Raw genomic sequence first — 15,883 nt, forward strand, 5'->3', positions numbered from 1 at the left:
GCTGGAAATTTTACACTAATTTTTTTTACAAAAAATTTGCTAAAAGCATAGGAGTAATGTATAAGGCTAGAAATGCTTTAAATAAACGAAGTTTAATACAATTACATTTTTCTTTTACCCATTGACATTTAAACTATGCAAATATTGCTTGGTGTAGTACCCATGAAAGTAAACTGGAACCTCTTTATCGTCAGCAGAAGCATGTTGCTCGTCTTATCAATTTTAAAGACAGATTTACTCATGTTAGGCCTCTTTTATCTGAAATGAAAATTTAAATATATATCAGCTCAATGTTTTTAATACTTTTTGATTTAGGTACAAATGTAAAATAAATTCCACCCCAGTTTCTTTTCATAATTTAGAAATCTTGAAAGATAAAAATCAAAACAATTTGAGAAATGATCATTTAGTTCGGCAACCCTTTTCGGTGACTAGTTTCGGAAAAACGAACATTGCATTTCGCGGAGCTTCTCTTTGGATTAAAATAGTTTTAAAATATTTTGATTTTTCTCTAGAATAGAGTTACCTCTCATTTAAAAATAAACTAAAAGAAATTATTTTGTCCCTGAATAATATAATTTTATATTTTAAACGTTTAATAATTTCATGTATCATTTGATGTATTTATCCTGTCAAGTTTTTATAGAGATATACAATTATACTTGATAATGATTTATTGATATTGTAAATTACGAGCGGTTCTCGATGATAAGACCTAACGGTCTTCTGCGAGTCTCCGTGCTCTTTTTATAAAATTAAATGCCTGTACAACTATTTTTTACTTAGTTCTTATTGTATGATTTTAGCTCTTATTGTATGATTTTATTATTTAAATGTTAACGATTTACTAAAATGTTAAAAAAAAAATGCTATAAAACTATAAAACTTAAATCCGACTATAGAACAATTACGTAACAAAAAAATCATAGAAAATAGCCTATTTGTTACGAAAATATAGTGAAAGTCTTTGAACCAGCCAACGAACCGTTATAATCACCCACCGTCTAGAGAGCCCGATAAATTCAAAAAAAGAAAAAAAAAACTTAACTCGGCAAACATAACAAACAACAAGTTACTAGAAAATTGTTTACTGACATAAGAAAAACGATTGGATAATTTACATTCATATATAATACACAATATATTTATTTTATAAACCATTAAAAAACATATTTTTATAAAGCTTCTATACAATATTTGTTTTAATAATTTTGCGAAGTTAAAACAATGTCTAAAACAATCTCAACTTCTTTTTTAATATTTCTTTCTTCCATTTCGGTAAACTTGAATATTTTTCTTTGGTCATTCCAAAGTAAAGCTCAAATTCATCGTCTGACAAATGTTTCTATAAAAAAAAAGAAATCAGACTAACGTAGACTGTGATGAGCAACTTTTTTTCTTTTACAACTTGACCTTATATTAAAAGGCATAACAATCTAATCGCCTAAAACGATTGTGTAACTTAAGTTTCATGCGAATTAATCAGTATTGCGTTTTTTATCTTTTGAAAACACAAAATACAATTATAATAAAACAAAACACTGTTTTCATTTTTTGATTTAAATTATATAACATTATTATTTGTTATTTCCATTGGTATAATCTACCAAACCAAATTATTTCAAAAAATCATACATTTCAAGATATTTTTTATCGAAAGACAAAGATTTATAATTATTTAAACTCATATGATCAACTGTTTTATAAACCAATTGTGGACTATTCAAAAAAAAAAAATGAAAGCAACAACTGATTGTAAATAGTATTAATATCAGACAAATTACCTCTTTATTGGTGGGATCAACTCCATCTAGTATTAAATCACTATTAGATAATTTCGAATATGGGTAAATTTTGCTGAACATTTGTATTTCCTGCAAAATAAAAAAGTACTAAAAAATATAATTATTTATTATTCCCCCATTTAATGCTAAAAAGTATTTAAGTTGTTGCTTCATTAAAGACAAAGTAACTCCATTTACAAAATTAAATAGTTTATAAGTATAGCTTATATATAAGCTATATATCTTGTATTAGTACGATTTTGTCAAGGGTTCAAACTCCTTAGGAATTTCATATTTTTTAATCTGCTCAAACATAACAACAAGCTCACAACTTGTTTGAATTTTTTAAATAGCAGGTTATTTAACTTTGCAGGCTTTCTTTGTTAACAAGCTTAGAGCCTGGATAAAAAGCAATTAATGAGTGAAAGTACCCAACACCTAAAGTTTATAATGCTTTTATAAATTTTATTTTCTGGAGAGTGGTTTTTAAATTCACTGGCACGCCTTTAAATCACGTAAAAAATATTTAACTAATATAGTAGCATAGTTATTTTTTCAGTCAAAGATAATATTTTAGTAAACTTTGTAAAATAAATTTACAATCTGATAATATTTACATAATGCCTTATAACGTCAAAGTTTATCCAATTTTATTAAACTTTTTATTTAACTTAAGTTAATTTTATTAAACTTTTTATTAAACTTAAGTTTACCCAATTTTAAACTTTTTATTAAACTTAAGTTTACCCAATTTTAAACTTTTTATTAAACTTAAGTTTACCCAATTTTAAACTTTTTATTAAACTTAAGTTTACCCAATTTTAAACTTTTTATTAAACTTAAGTTTACCCAATTTTAAACTTTTTATTAAACTTAAGTTTACCCAATTTTAAACTTTTTATTAAACTTAAGTTTACCCAATTTTAAACTTTTTATTAAACTTAAGTTTACCCAATTTTAAACTTTTTATTAAACTTAAGTTTACCCAATTTTAAACTTTTTATTAAACTTAAGTTTACCCAATTTTAAACTTTTTATTAAACTTAAGTTTACCCAATTTTAAACTTTTTATTAAACTTAAGTTTACCCAATTTTAAACTTTTTATTAAACTTAAGTTTACCCAATTTTAAACTTTTTATTAAACTTAAGTTTACCCAATTTTAAACTTTTTATTAAACTTAAGTTTACCCAATTTTAAACTTTTTATTAAACTTAAGTTTACCCAATTTTAAACTTTTTATTAAACTTAAGTTTACCCAATTTTAAACTTTTTATTAAACTTAAGTTGAAGATTATATTTTGCAGAACAAAAGCATGCAAAATAAGTAAATAGTAAATAACTACAAAGTAAAATAAAAAACAAATAAGAAAAAATAATTATTTATATATAACAATAATAATAACTCTAAATAACAAATAAATCCAAACATAAATACATAGATAAATACATTAATAACAATGATAACAATTACTTAAAAACATTAAAAAAAAACTTTCATGTAAAATATTTAGCTTGACCATTTGAAATTTATAACTTCTATATAATTAAATTTGCTATTGTGTTTAAACACCAAAACGCTATTTTAAGATTTTCAACTTTGAATCTTAACATAAATGATTAAAAAATAAACAAATTAATACGATTTAAAAAATAAAAATAAATATATATCTAAAACTGGTTGACTAAAAATATTATCAGTGTACATTTAAGCACATTCACAAAAACAACCTGTTTGTATATCAATGCAAATGAACAAAAGAAAAAAGCTTTACCTCCGAAACAGATGTCACTTTAACATTTTCTTCACCAAGCTGACTCTTGAGTTCTTCGTAGCTCATACCTTTCTAATGATGGAGTTTACTTTTAATTTTAAGAAAAATAGCAAAAGGAAGTGCAACTAAAAAATGTTGTACAAAACTTACACTCCATTTTTCAGGATCCCAAGCAAAAAAATATCCTGTAAAGTTCAAAGGTTCGCAACCTTGTTTTACACGCAAGATATTTGTATTTTCTATTGTACGTCCACTTTTGTCACTTTTTATGTATTCCTGACGTAAAAGAAACAACAAAACAACATTTAAAAAAAATATTTTTTTCTTTGGAGGTCAAAGTTATATCAACGGAATCGGCAGAAAATGATCTTAAATTATCAGAGAAAAAGATAACTTAAATTATGGCATTAATATAATTTTTTTTTTAAGTTTTATATTTGTTAAACTTAATTTGTCTATAAAAGTGTAATGTGAATAACTTTAATTTTTTTCCGAAAATAAAAAAAATAAATAGTATTATTAAATAAAGAGAGATTTTATCTAATTAATAAATATATTTTTTTAAATACTCACCTCCCACATAGGCTAGAAACTACATATATTCATCATCATTACATAGATTCATCATTAAATAATATTTGTGAAGAATGAGATAATTTGAACAAGATTTTGTTTATTTTATAAAAAATTTTTTTGATTTTTCATAAATTAAAATCGTTTTACTATTTTATTTTATGATTATATTTTTTTTTATAATTTTGAAAATTTATATTATATACATAAATTCTGGTACAAAAATTTTCTCTTGAACTTTTAGCCCTAAAGATATTTAAAAGCATACTTATACTATATGTCTATAAAGCAAAAGTGCTATAAATTTTAGTTGATTGTGTATTGATATCATTATAAAAACATTAAAACCATATTATTTTCTTTACTGAGTTTTTAAAGAGTTGCAACATACTGCAACATGCTTTCAAAACTTTTAAACATTTTTTGACTAATGATAATTATAATGATATTTAATATGACAGTACAATAATATGACAATTCGAAACACTTTAAATAACAAAATAAAACTGTATATAAAATACAATGAAGTGAAACTTTTTGAAGAGAAATGGAAGCTATGTAGATGAAGGAAATGCAGCATCAGGAAAGTAGAGAGAAAATACTGACCAGGTAATATAGTGTTGCGCTAAAGTAAGAGAGTGCTGTTATCTTGACAGAAAATATACATAAAAAAGAGGTTTATGAAATGTGTGTGATTTTTATTAAAGAGAAATTCAAATTTTTTTAATGAAAAAAATTAGATAAGAGTTACTAGGCAGCAAATAAAATGTAACTTTTGCTGAATAAAAACAGTCACATAAGATTTTGAATTTTGGTTGGTGAAACAGGAGCTTATAGCTCATATCCACAGTAACCGTGAGTAAGTAAAATTTATGTAGAAGAGAAAAAGAGACATATCATAACAAGAACTTACATGGAGGCACAAACTTAGATGCTAAAGCAGATCCAACTACATTGACAATGTATTTTCCACCTTTTTTCAAAGAGAAAACATGATTAGATGACCAAATATGACAACATTATTTTATACAAATACAAATAAGAGATTTATAGAGAAATGGAATCAAAAGTAAAAAAATGGCATATAAAATAAAATAAAAGAGAGGCCTTTGTAGACGCTAATTTTGTGATGGATTAGGTATATCTATTCTATGAGAAATCTGTAGTAAAAGATAATTTAAGATGTCATAAAGTAGAGGTTTGAGAGTGTTGTCATTTATCAATATACGAATATTAAAAAATATAGGAATATTAATGAATTAAAACCAATTTTTAAAACGGTTTGAAGAAAAAATATAAAATGCTTTTAAAATACTTAAATAAACAATAATTTTTCAAATGGCTTACTTACTAATGCACCATCCAATGCATTTTTTTTTTCAATAAAATTTGCTCCTTCACCAATCCACACAAATACCTAAAAATTTAGATATGCTCAATTTAACACAAAATTTCAACCCTGTTAACAAAAATGACATAAATAGAAGGTTAAAATGTTTGTTCTTTGTCATTTAGTAACTATACTCTTTTTATGTTTTTTCTTGAATAATTTTTTTTTTTAAATAATAACAAAAAAGTAAATTAAAAAAATTAAAATACCTCATCATATGTATCCAATAACATTACATCATCTTCACACAAGTCCTAATCAAAGATTTTTTATTACTATTATTAGAGTAATTATTTAAATTTTACAATTAGTTGTTAATTTAAAAATTAACTTTTATTTAACATTAAGTTTTAATTTTGATTTGTTCATTCACTTGTTAAACTATCATTACTTTTAAATTTTGAATTCTACTCATTCATTCATTTTATTTTTTTAGGCTTATTTAAAATTAAACATCTATGCTTATTATTATCATTGAATGTTTCTGTGTCTCCTTTTTTCTTCATATATCATTGTATGTTTCCATGTCTTCTTTTACTTCATATATCGCATGTTTCCATGTCTCTGTTTTTCTTCATACACTGTCAAAAAATTCTTATTATAAGATGATATTTAACTTTTGGTCATAAAAATGTAATTTTTAGTTGTTAAATATCGCTTAACAGTAAAAAATAAACTAAATATTTTAAATAACAGCCATCATGTTTTATAAAACAATAAACCAATAAACTAAATCATAAACAATTTTCATAAAATTTATTGTCATGAAATAAAGAGTAAATTTAAAACCAAAACATTTGATATGAGTAATTAGTGGTTATGTAAACAAAAATAATTGTAAATCTAATCTAAGAGAAAAAAAAAAGCATGGCTTAAAACATATACCTTAGACAAAAAAATATACAGTGATAAGTGTAACACTTATCTACTTATAGGAAAGTTTTTATAACAAATAAAGTTATAAAAACAATTAAAGAACAAATTAACTACCTCATTTTAAATTTAGTAACTTCATTTTGAACTATAACTACCTCATTTTAAATTTAAATAGCCTCATTTTGAGTTTTAACTACCGCATTTTGAACTACAACTACCTCATTTTGAACTTTAATAACCTCATTTTGAACTCTACCTACTTTATTTTGAACTACAACTACTATTTTTTGAATTTGAATAACCTCATTTTGAACTTTAATAACCTCATTTTGAACTATAACTACCTCATTTTGAACTTTAATAACCTCATTTCAAACTTTACCTATCTTATTATGAACTATAACTACCTCATTTTAAACTTTACCTTCTTCATTTTGAACTTTAACTACCTTATTTTGAATGTATTAATTGCAGCCAAATAATATATGCTTACCTTAAACCTTTTTTTTAAAACCTAATTTTCACTTTTATTTATTTTTTAACTTCCGATTTATCAAATGTACATTAATAATAAAAATAAATTTATGCATTTATACATATATAAATACATTTATACAAGCATTTATAAATATAAATAAAGAAACTTATGTAATACAAAACTCTTTTCTTATTAAACTTTTTGCTTATTTACTCTATTCTCATTAAATTTTCTGTTTATTTAGTTATTTCTTACTAAACTTTGTGTTTATTCACTCATTTCTCATTATAATTTCAAAGTTATTAATTTAACTTTAAATTTCAATAAATAATAGTTTAATGTAACTTAAACTTGAAAAAAAACAACAACAACAAAAAGTTTACGTCTTGATCAAAATCAAAGATTTCCTCCACCCAAAATCTCCCAGTTGCATTTGAACATTGAAATAAACGTGGTGGTATGGTAGGTTTTTTTTCCTAATACAATAAAAGATAATAAATTAGGATTTACAAAAATTGTCAATTATTTTACTATTATTAACTATGAAGTAATTAGTATCAATAGAAGAGATATTTAAAAAATAATCAAAATTTGAAAATAAAATAAATATTACAATAATAATAGCATAAGTATTATTATAATAACAAATAATAATAGAATAAAATAAATATTACAATAACAATTATTCAGTAAAATTAGCTCACAGAAAGCCGAGACATTGAAGCATATTCTTCTTTGCCACCTAATAAATCCCAAAACTCATTTGTTTCTTTTCCTTCTCGCATTATGATTAAATCACTGAATGGTATAACAAATATTTCAAACCAAAATATTGTATATGTAACTATTAGGGTAAGACGGGGCAAAATAACTATTGTAACTATTAAATATATGTAACTATTATTATTTTTATTACAATGACATTATATATTTTTGTTTAAACAAATTCTATTAATACATTTGTTTAAAATTTGCACGATTCCATCATTAATTTACAAGTTAAAAGAAGTTAGAAAAATATACCCATCAGGCGCAGCATAATCAGCAACAATTTCTGCAAATGCCTTTTCATCTTCATTAGCGCCCTAGAAGCAATTTAATCTTAAAATTATTTGATAATAATATATTAACTACTCAAAATAAAAAAAGATACTAAGAAGTTGAAAAATAAGTAAGAAAAAAAAAAATAGATGTAAAGGTGATATAGATAATAGAGTTATAGAACAGTTATAGCAAAAACAATTAATGGAAGATTTAAAAATGGAAAATTAAATAAAGAGAAAAAAAATATTTAAATAAAGAGAAAGAATTCTAGAGCACAAAAAAAAAAAGGTTGGCTTTGTAAGTATGGTAAGTATTAGTAAAGCACACATATACTGAAAAATTTTTTTAACTTTTATTAAATTATTGAAATTAACAGGGTAATAACTAAAAATTATTTGAATTTGTATTATTATTTTTAATATTGTTATCATTATTCTTGTTATATTATTTTTAAATAGAAATAATTTAACAATAAACAAAGGAAACTAAAACAAACTCAAAAACAAATATCCATCAAAAATATTTTTTGAAAAACTACTATAAATGCAAAAATAAATTTATAGCAGAACCTGTCCCTCCCATATGTAAGCATTTCCTAATGTTTTCATTAGAAAAACATCATTGGAATTTAAGGATGCAGCTCGAGCGTTAACTTCAATGGCTCGAGTATTCAAATTGGTAGTACCACGAATTTGAAAAAGCTTCACACCAGGTTGAGCTTTAGTTTCAGAATAACTATTTGCTCGTTTGTTACGTCTATTAAAACCACTTTGAAATCCACCCTTAATTAAATGAAAATTGAAAAATTTAAAATGAAATTTAAAAAAATATCATTATTTTTCAATTTTAAGTAAGAAAAAATAATTTTAAGTAATATATAGTAAATAAGAGGAACCTTCATGATAATCATTTTATGCTGAAATAATAAAAGAAAGTGGTCAGGTTCCTTTCCTTGTACAACTCGTACCTTAAAAATAAAAAAAAATAAAAAACATATGTATATACATATACATATATATATATATATATATATATATATATATATATATATATATATATATATATATATATATATATATATATATATATATATATATATATATATATATATATATATATATATATACACACATTAACATAATTATATATATATATATCAAAGTTTTTTATCTTACACAATTAAGACTCATTAGAAATGAATGCTTATATATAAAATATATTATACATAAAAAATATATAAATATATTATATATATACATTATATATAAATATTTTATATATAAAAATTACATATATTCAATATATATAAATGTATTATATATAAAATAAACTAATAAATATCAACAACTTAATTAAAGGAAACTGTAAATGTCTAAACCTCTATAATATTTAACTCATAAATGGAATTTCACTCATTAGTGGAATATGTTGACACTATTATAAAATAATTCTTTAAAATTATTTATTTCTGTTTTAATAATATTTTAATAAATTTTATTGCTACTTTATTAGCTCTCTCATAGTTTTTTAAGAGATTGTGGCTTTGTACAAATCAAAGATTAAAATCCTTAGGAAGCCATCTTTGAACAAAGGAGCTGTAAAACTCATACAAGTAGGCAGTTAAGTAAAAACTTGTGAGTTTGAAACCTTTATGCCCTTCAAAGCCGTAGTGGTAGAGCACTTGCTTGTGGTAATGGTGTAGTGGTAAGCTTTGTAAGCAAGAAGTTTCGGTCTTCCAAAGAATATTCCTGGATTGATGCCAGCTGTTGACTTGATGCACTAAATGATATCATGAACTGTTGTTTCAAATGTGAAGCAATCATTTGTTTAGACTTAGCCATTCAGATTTGCACAATAATTTTTTGTAGCTTTATTAGATGTGAAACCAGTATTAAAATATTTTTAGAATTTAAAAAATAACCAGGAAAAGTTATAAAATATGTATTTTTTACCTTTATAAGATTATATTAATAAAATATTTATATAAGTTATAAAATATTTATTTTTACCTTTACAAAATTATATTTTTTCATTGTCTAAAATATCTAAAATACCATACACTTTAAATTTGGGCCAAATCTTAGAAAAATAACTCCAAAAAAATTAGAGTTAAAAAAAATAACTCAAACCTTACCCTTTAAGCATATTTTTAGAAAAAAAATTCTCAAAAACCATTAAAAACAACCAATTTCACATGTCCAAGGAGGAAGTTAAAGGAAAGTTAAAAGTTTTTTTTCCGCAATGTTTATTTTTACCTATATATTCGAGTAAAAATGTAGGGTATCAAGTATTTTTGTTTTTGTATTTTAAATTAAAACAATTATAATATTTGGTATATAATCTGAATCTGAATCTATAAACTAGGAATCTGACAAGACCAGGCAGACCCATGAACCATTCAGTTGTTCTTTCGGCTACTGACCATAGCCCAAAGAACATTTGAATGGTTCGGTTTCTTGTATTTATAAATTATTTTACAATAAATAGTTTTTAAATAAATTGGATTTTTTAGATTAGTAAAAACTAAAAAGAATAGTAAGAATCCTGCATTCTAAGAATAAAAAGTATAACAAGGAAGAAGGTAGTAAGAATCCTGCATTCTTACTAATGAAAAAACATCAAAAAAACAAACTGTTCATTATCAAACAAGCTAAACCAGCGATAAAAGGTAATACATAGTTTCTAATTAAACCTTTAAGCAAAGAGATGTAGTTAAAATTTTTTTTTTTTTTTTTTGTAATTTAGGTGGTTAGCTTTTAACAGAGATGGAAACCTTGCAGCAAACAGCTTACAGCCAATCATTTTTGCAAAGAACATCAAAAAAAGCCACTATTCAAAATATTTTGGGCTGGCATTCCTGATCTTAAGAATGCAATTAAAAATGAAAAGATCAGATGCAGACAATCTTAAGGATTTGAAGCTTCTGATAGACTAGGAGGGGGAAAGAAAGTTTATGCTTGGTTCAGAAGATAAGTATTTATTTCTTTTAAACCAAAAAAAAAATTAGATTGTAAGGCTTACCCAACTATCTCTCATACAATTAAATCATTTATAGTTTTTTGGCTTTTTTAGGCAACAGAAAGTAGAAGAAAGTGAAAGCTGTGATTGAAACCAACCATATGAATAAATTAGAGGGAACATCTAATTTTGAGATTAATAAAGTTACTAGTGAGGACACTTCATGATTCTGATTTTGATCCTGGTATTGGTTTAAAAGAGGATCTATTCAACAAAAAGACACTGCTGAAATTCCCATAGATATTTTTGCTGATAATATAGAAAATATAGTTCTTATGGCTACAATCAGTGATATTTCTACAAGTGCTTTACAAAGAGTTACAGGTGCAATTTAACTCAATCAGGAGTTGATCTGAAAGATTTCAGATCAGCCAGTCATCTAAAAAACATGCTAGTCATAATATATGCATGATAGCAAAAAATCAACAAGTAATGAATAAATCCTCATATCTGTGTATAATATTTTGATGTCAAGACATTAATTGAAAAAAAAAAAGGAAAACAATTTAAAATGATAGACTGACTGTTTTTGTAAATATAGATGGAACCTTTTTTACCAACATCCTCTGTTAAAGACAAGTGCAATGATGTAATAGACTTTCTTAAGAAGTACAAAGTAGAATGAATATGTTTTGATACATATTCATCCTACTTGAATCCAAAGTAGGATGAGTATGTTTTGATACTACTGCAAGTAACACTGGATTAAAGAAAGATTATTTAACCAAAATATCCAATATTATCAACAAATATCTTTTACTTATTGCATGCAGGTATCGTGTATGTGAATTAATAATGGTTAATATTTGTAATTCAGTTTCAGATGAACATTTCACAGGACCAGACAATCCAATGTTTAAAAAATTAAAAACTGCTTTTCGAAATCCTGGTTTTAATTACAATCAGAACTGGTAAAGTTTGATTGGAAACTTTTTTGAGAAATCTGCTCTAGAGTCTTTAAACTTTTGTAAAGAATATATTGCAAAGGTGAAAGAAAATAAATATATTATCAGAGAAGATAGGAAAGAGCTTGCAGAGCTTGTTGGGAGTTACCTTTCTCCATCTTCAGTAAAACTAAGAAAACCCGGTTCATCATGCTAGGTTTCTATCCAAAGCACTGTACTACCTAAAGCTACAGCTTCTTTTGGACCAACTTGAGTTTGTAAATCAAAACAATAAACTCATGACAGAAATCAGGCTAATAAGTGAATTTACAGATATTTTTGCCATTTATGCAAAATAGTATTTAAAGGCTAATGACTCTATTAGAGCTCCTTATCTTTTTATAAAAGCAATACACCGAATGCACAGGTACCAAAAACTACGTGCTAAACCATATTCGGTTGATGCAGTTTTAAACTTTCTATACAAACCAGTGCTCAAAGTGGGGTGGGATGTGACGGGATGCTATCCCATCACTCTTTTATAAAGTATAAACCATCCCACCACCTTTTTATAAATGTCTATATGTAACAATGATTAGGCGTAGTTACAAACATAGTTGGTATTTAGATTGAACAATGATTCCACTGGCTCTGTTGGATAATGATTTGTCATTTAAGAAAAAAGAAAATACTGCAAAAGCAATTTTAATTTTTAAAATGTCAAATTCAATATAATACAATACTGAAAACATATCAAAAACAGATATAAACGATAAAACAAAAATTGGAAAAGAAATTAGTAAACTTCCCCTGGACCAATGAAACCAGTTGTTTTTGATGATTTTTGAGAAATTTTTTTCTAAAAAAATCCTCATTGACTATCTTTAAATTGACTAACCTTAAAATATATATATATATATATATATATATATATATATATAAATATATATATATATATATATATATATATATATATATATATATATATATATATATATATATATATATATATATATATATATATATATATATATATATATATATATATACACACACACACACATATAGTAAAGACTTTTATTTACTATTTATGGTAAAAAACATAATAAGTACACTTTATCTAAAAACCATTAAATTTAATTGAGGAAACTATTTAAATTTTTTCATTTTTTTAAAAAACTAAAAAGATGCAACTTAAGAGACTGGAATGTTTTTTGTTTTTTTAATAAAAATAAAAACATTCTGACTTTTTTTATTACTATTTTTTTACTGTTCACATACATTGACTGACAAATAGATTAAACAGATACTTTTATAGATTTTCTGTAATAATATTATAACAGAAAATCAGTTAATAACACAATATGAAACATGTATGAATGTAAAGTAATAAATGTATTTTAAAACTGATAAATAGAATTATGTTTTTAAAATATAAAAAATAAGAATAACAAGTATTTTTTTTGAATAATTCTTTTATATTTACATTTCAAAAACTAAAAGAAAAATTACTTGGACAGGTTTTCCATCATACTGATCATCAAGTTGTTGTGCCATGATAGCTGATGCACCTTTCTCATCGGGTGTGCTTTTTAAGCCCTAAATAAAAAGAATTGAAAATATTTTACCCAAATATAAAAAAAGATTTTTAAAAATATTAAAACTTTTAAAAGAGTATGCATATTTGAAAGTGCAATTTTACCTGCCAGAAATAAATTACATATTTATCACTCATCTTTTCTTTGTAAGAATAAAAAACAATATAGCAATCTCCTTCATAAAATATTCCATATTCATTCTCAGGAACATCAATTTTTCTAAAATTGTTGATGCGCCACACCTATAATAAATATTTCAAATAGTGGTAATATGTTCAATAACCATAATAACAAAAACCATTTTTTTATAATGCTTACTCTGATCTTGCCAGTTCCATCGTCAAACATAACATTTTTTTTTTGATGATCTTTATTCAAGTGAAGCTTATTTATTTCAAATGCTTCAGTATTGTATGATGCTAAAATATAATTACATATAAACATAATTATAAATTTTTACCTTTTATCATTGTCTTAAAAACATATATAATGCCTGTTCTAACTAAAATCCTTAGTTAATTTAATGCACTTTAAATAAAATTAATGTACTGAAACCCCTGCCTGTAGCAATTTTCAGTCCCAACCTTAATGCATTAAACAACCTTATTATAATTTTTTATTTCATAGTAGTGAGGAATAGGTATGAGCAGGTGGTATCTACATATGAAACAAATCTATTATGACAAAAAAGTACCATGGTAACCATATAAACCTAATAACGCTGTAGTCAATTCTTATATTTAGGTAATATATAAAAAATGTATAGTACTTACCAATATTACTCTTATTGATATAGACATAAAAAATGTACAGTACGTACCAATATTACTCTTATTAAGCACTCCTAAACCTTTTTGATCACATTCTGATTCCCAAGAAACAAAAAACTGTTTAAAGACAGGGTTTTCACCACCTTCAACTACACGTGTCAACTTTGTGTATTCAGGATAACCTTTTTCTTTTATGAATTTCTTTGAAAGCAGAAACAAAATTTAAATTAATTTAAAATTAATTTATGCCAAAAAATTATTTTATAAAAAAACTTATAAGGATAAAAGAAAAGTAAGAAAGACAAAACTAAGTAGCAAAAAAACAATTTGCCACTAAAAATATATAATTAAAAAACTATTGAACGCACAAAATTTAATCATTCAAAAAAATAATTTAACACTTATAAATAAAAAAATAATACTAATAATTCAAAAGATTAATAATTTATCCTAATAATATATCTAGCTTGCACCAAACCCCATTCTATCACTCTCAAAACAAATATAATTTTGTTCTCTACTGTTTTTTTATTTTGCTTTTGTACACAATTTTCTTCTCTACTGTTATTTTTTTTTTTTTTTTAAACATCCACAGAAAGTAATCTTTGAGGACTAAAACATCAAAATTTAAATAATTTTTAAAATACTTACCATAGCATTATTCATCGCAGCTTTCTTTTCGTTTTGTGTACATTTTTTTCCAATCCAACTAAACACACCAGATTGGCCAGCATCAAGAATAAAACAATCATTAGAGTCAAGATCTTCTTTTTTTAACGGTGGTCTAGAAGCTTCCTCAATTTTTAATTCTCCACTAGAATCTGTCACTCTAATAAAAGTTTTAAAACATTTAAATCAAATATTATGTATAACAACACACACATACACACATAAAATTGATGATCTTTATTGATGAATGTAGTCACATTCTTGAACATTGAGATTAAATGTGGCAGCACATTTGATTGGACACATCCACAATTTCTTACAAATAAATAAGAGTGTGAAGAATGTATGTTGAGAGAATCACTCAAAATCAATTATGACTCAATAAACCAGGAAATAAGGAACATTCCAGAACTTTTCAACGATTTAAACCTTATCCAAATAACAAAATAACAGTAATAAGTTACTTTCTATTTTACGATGTAGTGTTCATTTAAAAACATGATAAGTTTGCTAAAAAAAGCTTTGATTTGGCAAGCTATTTGTAGTTGTGGCAAAAAACCAGCACCTTATATTTCTCAGTCCACACTTTCTAGTCAAATATATGTTAAAGAATGTTTACAAAAACGCCTTTTACCTCTCTCTCTATATATATAGAGAGGTAATATCATCTATATATATATACATATATATATATATATATATATATATATATATATATATATATATATATATATATATATATATATATATATATATATATGTATATATGTATATATGTATATATGTATATATGTATATATGTATATATGTATATATGTATATATGTATATATGTATATATATATATATATATATATATATATATATATATATATATATATATATATATATATATATATATATATATATATATATATATATATATATATATATATATATATATATATACAACCCTCAGAATTAGGAAAATTGAGGTCGGCAATAATTTGCCGACCTCAATCTTTTTGAGGTCGGCAAAAATTATTT

At 24.0% G+C, this 15,883-nt stretch overlaps 1 protein-coding gene across 1 annotated transcript in view; it reads right to left on the reverse strand.

The window, feature by feature from the left end:
- Positions 1 to 1,072: 1,072 nt before the first annotated feature.
- LOC100215905 (advillin) overlaps positions 1,073 to 15,883 on the reverse strand; it is a 58,874-nt gene continuing 44,063 nt past the window's right edge. The window contains exons 10-25 of the mRNA XM_065812441.1: positions 14,841 to 15,018; positions 14,240 to 14,390; positions 13,738 to 13,838; positions 13,524 to 13,661; positions 13,334 to 13,420; positions 8,815 to 8,886; positions 8,489 to 8,701; positions 7,899 to 7,960; positions 7,580 to 7,673; positions 7,259 to 7,351; positions 5,731 to 5,775; positions 5,483 to 5,548; positions 3,709 to 3,834; positions 3,559 to 3,630; positions 1,785 to 1,874; positions 1,073 to 1,345 (exon numbers count right to left, since the gene is read on the reverse strand). Of these exons, the coding sequence (XP_065668513.1) occupies positions 1,232 to 1,345; positions 1,785 to 1,874; positions 3,559 to 3,630; positions 3,709 to 3,834; positions 5,483 to 5,548; positions 5,731 to 5,775; positions 7,259 to 7,351; positions 7,580 to 7,673; positions 7,899 to 7,960; positions 8,489 to 8,701; positions 8,815 to 8,886; positions 13,334 to 13,420; positions 13,524 to 13,661; positions 13,738 to 13,838; positions 14,240 to 14,390; positions 14,841 to 15,018 (1,702 nt within the window). The 3' untranslated portion in view covers positions 1,073 to 1,231. The remainder of the gene's footprint in view (positions 1,346 to 1,784; positions 1,875 to 3,558; positions 3,631 to 3,708; positions 3,835 to 5,482; positions 5,549 to 5,730; positions 5,776 to 7,258; positions 7,352 to 7,579; positions 7,674 to 7,898; positions 7,961 to 8,488; positions 8,702 to 8,814; positions 8,887 to 13,333; positions 13,421 to 13,523; positions 13,662 to 13,737; positions 13,839 to 14,239; positions 14,391 to 14,840; positions 15,019 to 15,883) is intronic.

The sequence above is a fragment of the Hydra vulgaris genome, chromosome 12 (genome assembly GCF_038396675.1).
Source record: "Hydra vulgaris chromosome 12, alternate assembly HydraT2T_AEP".
Lineage (NCBI taxonomy): Eukaryota > Metazoa > Cnidaria > Hydrozoa > Anthoathecata > Hydridae > Hydra > Hydra vulgaris.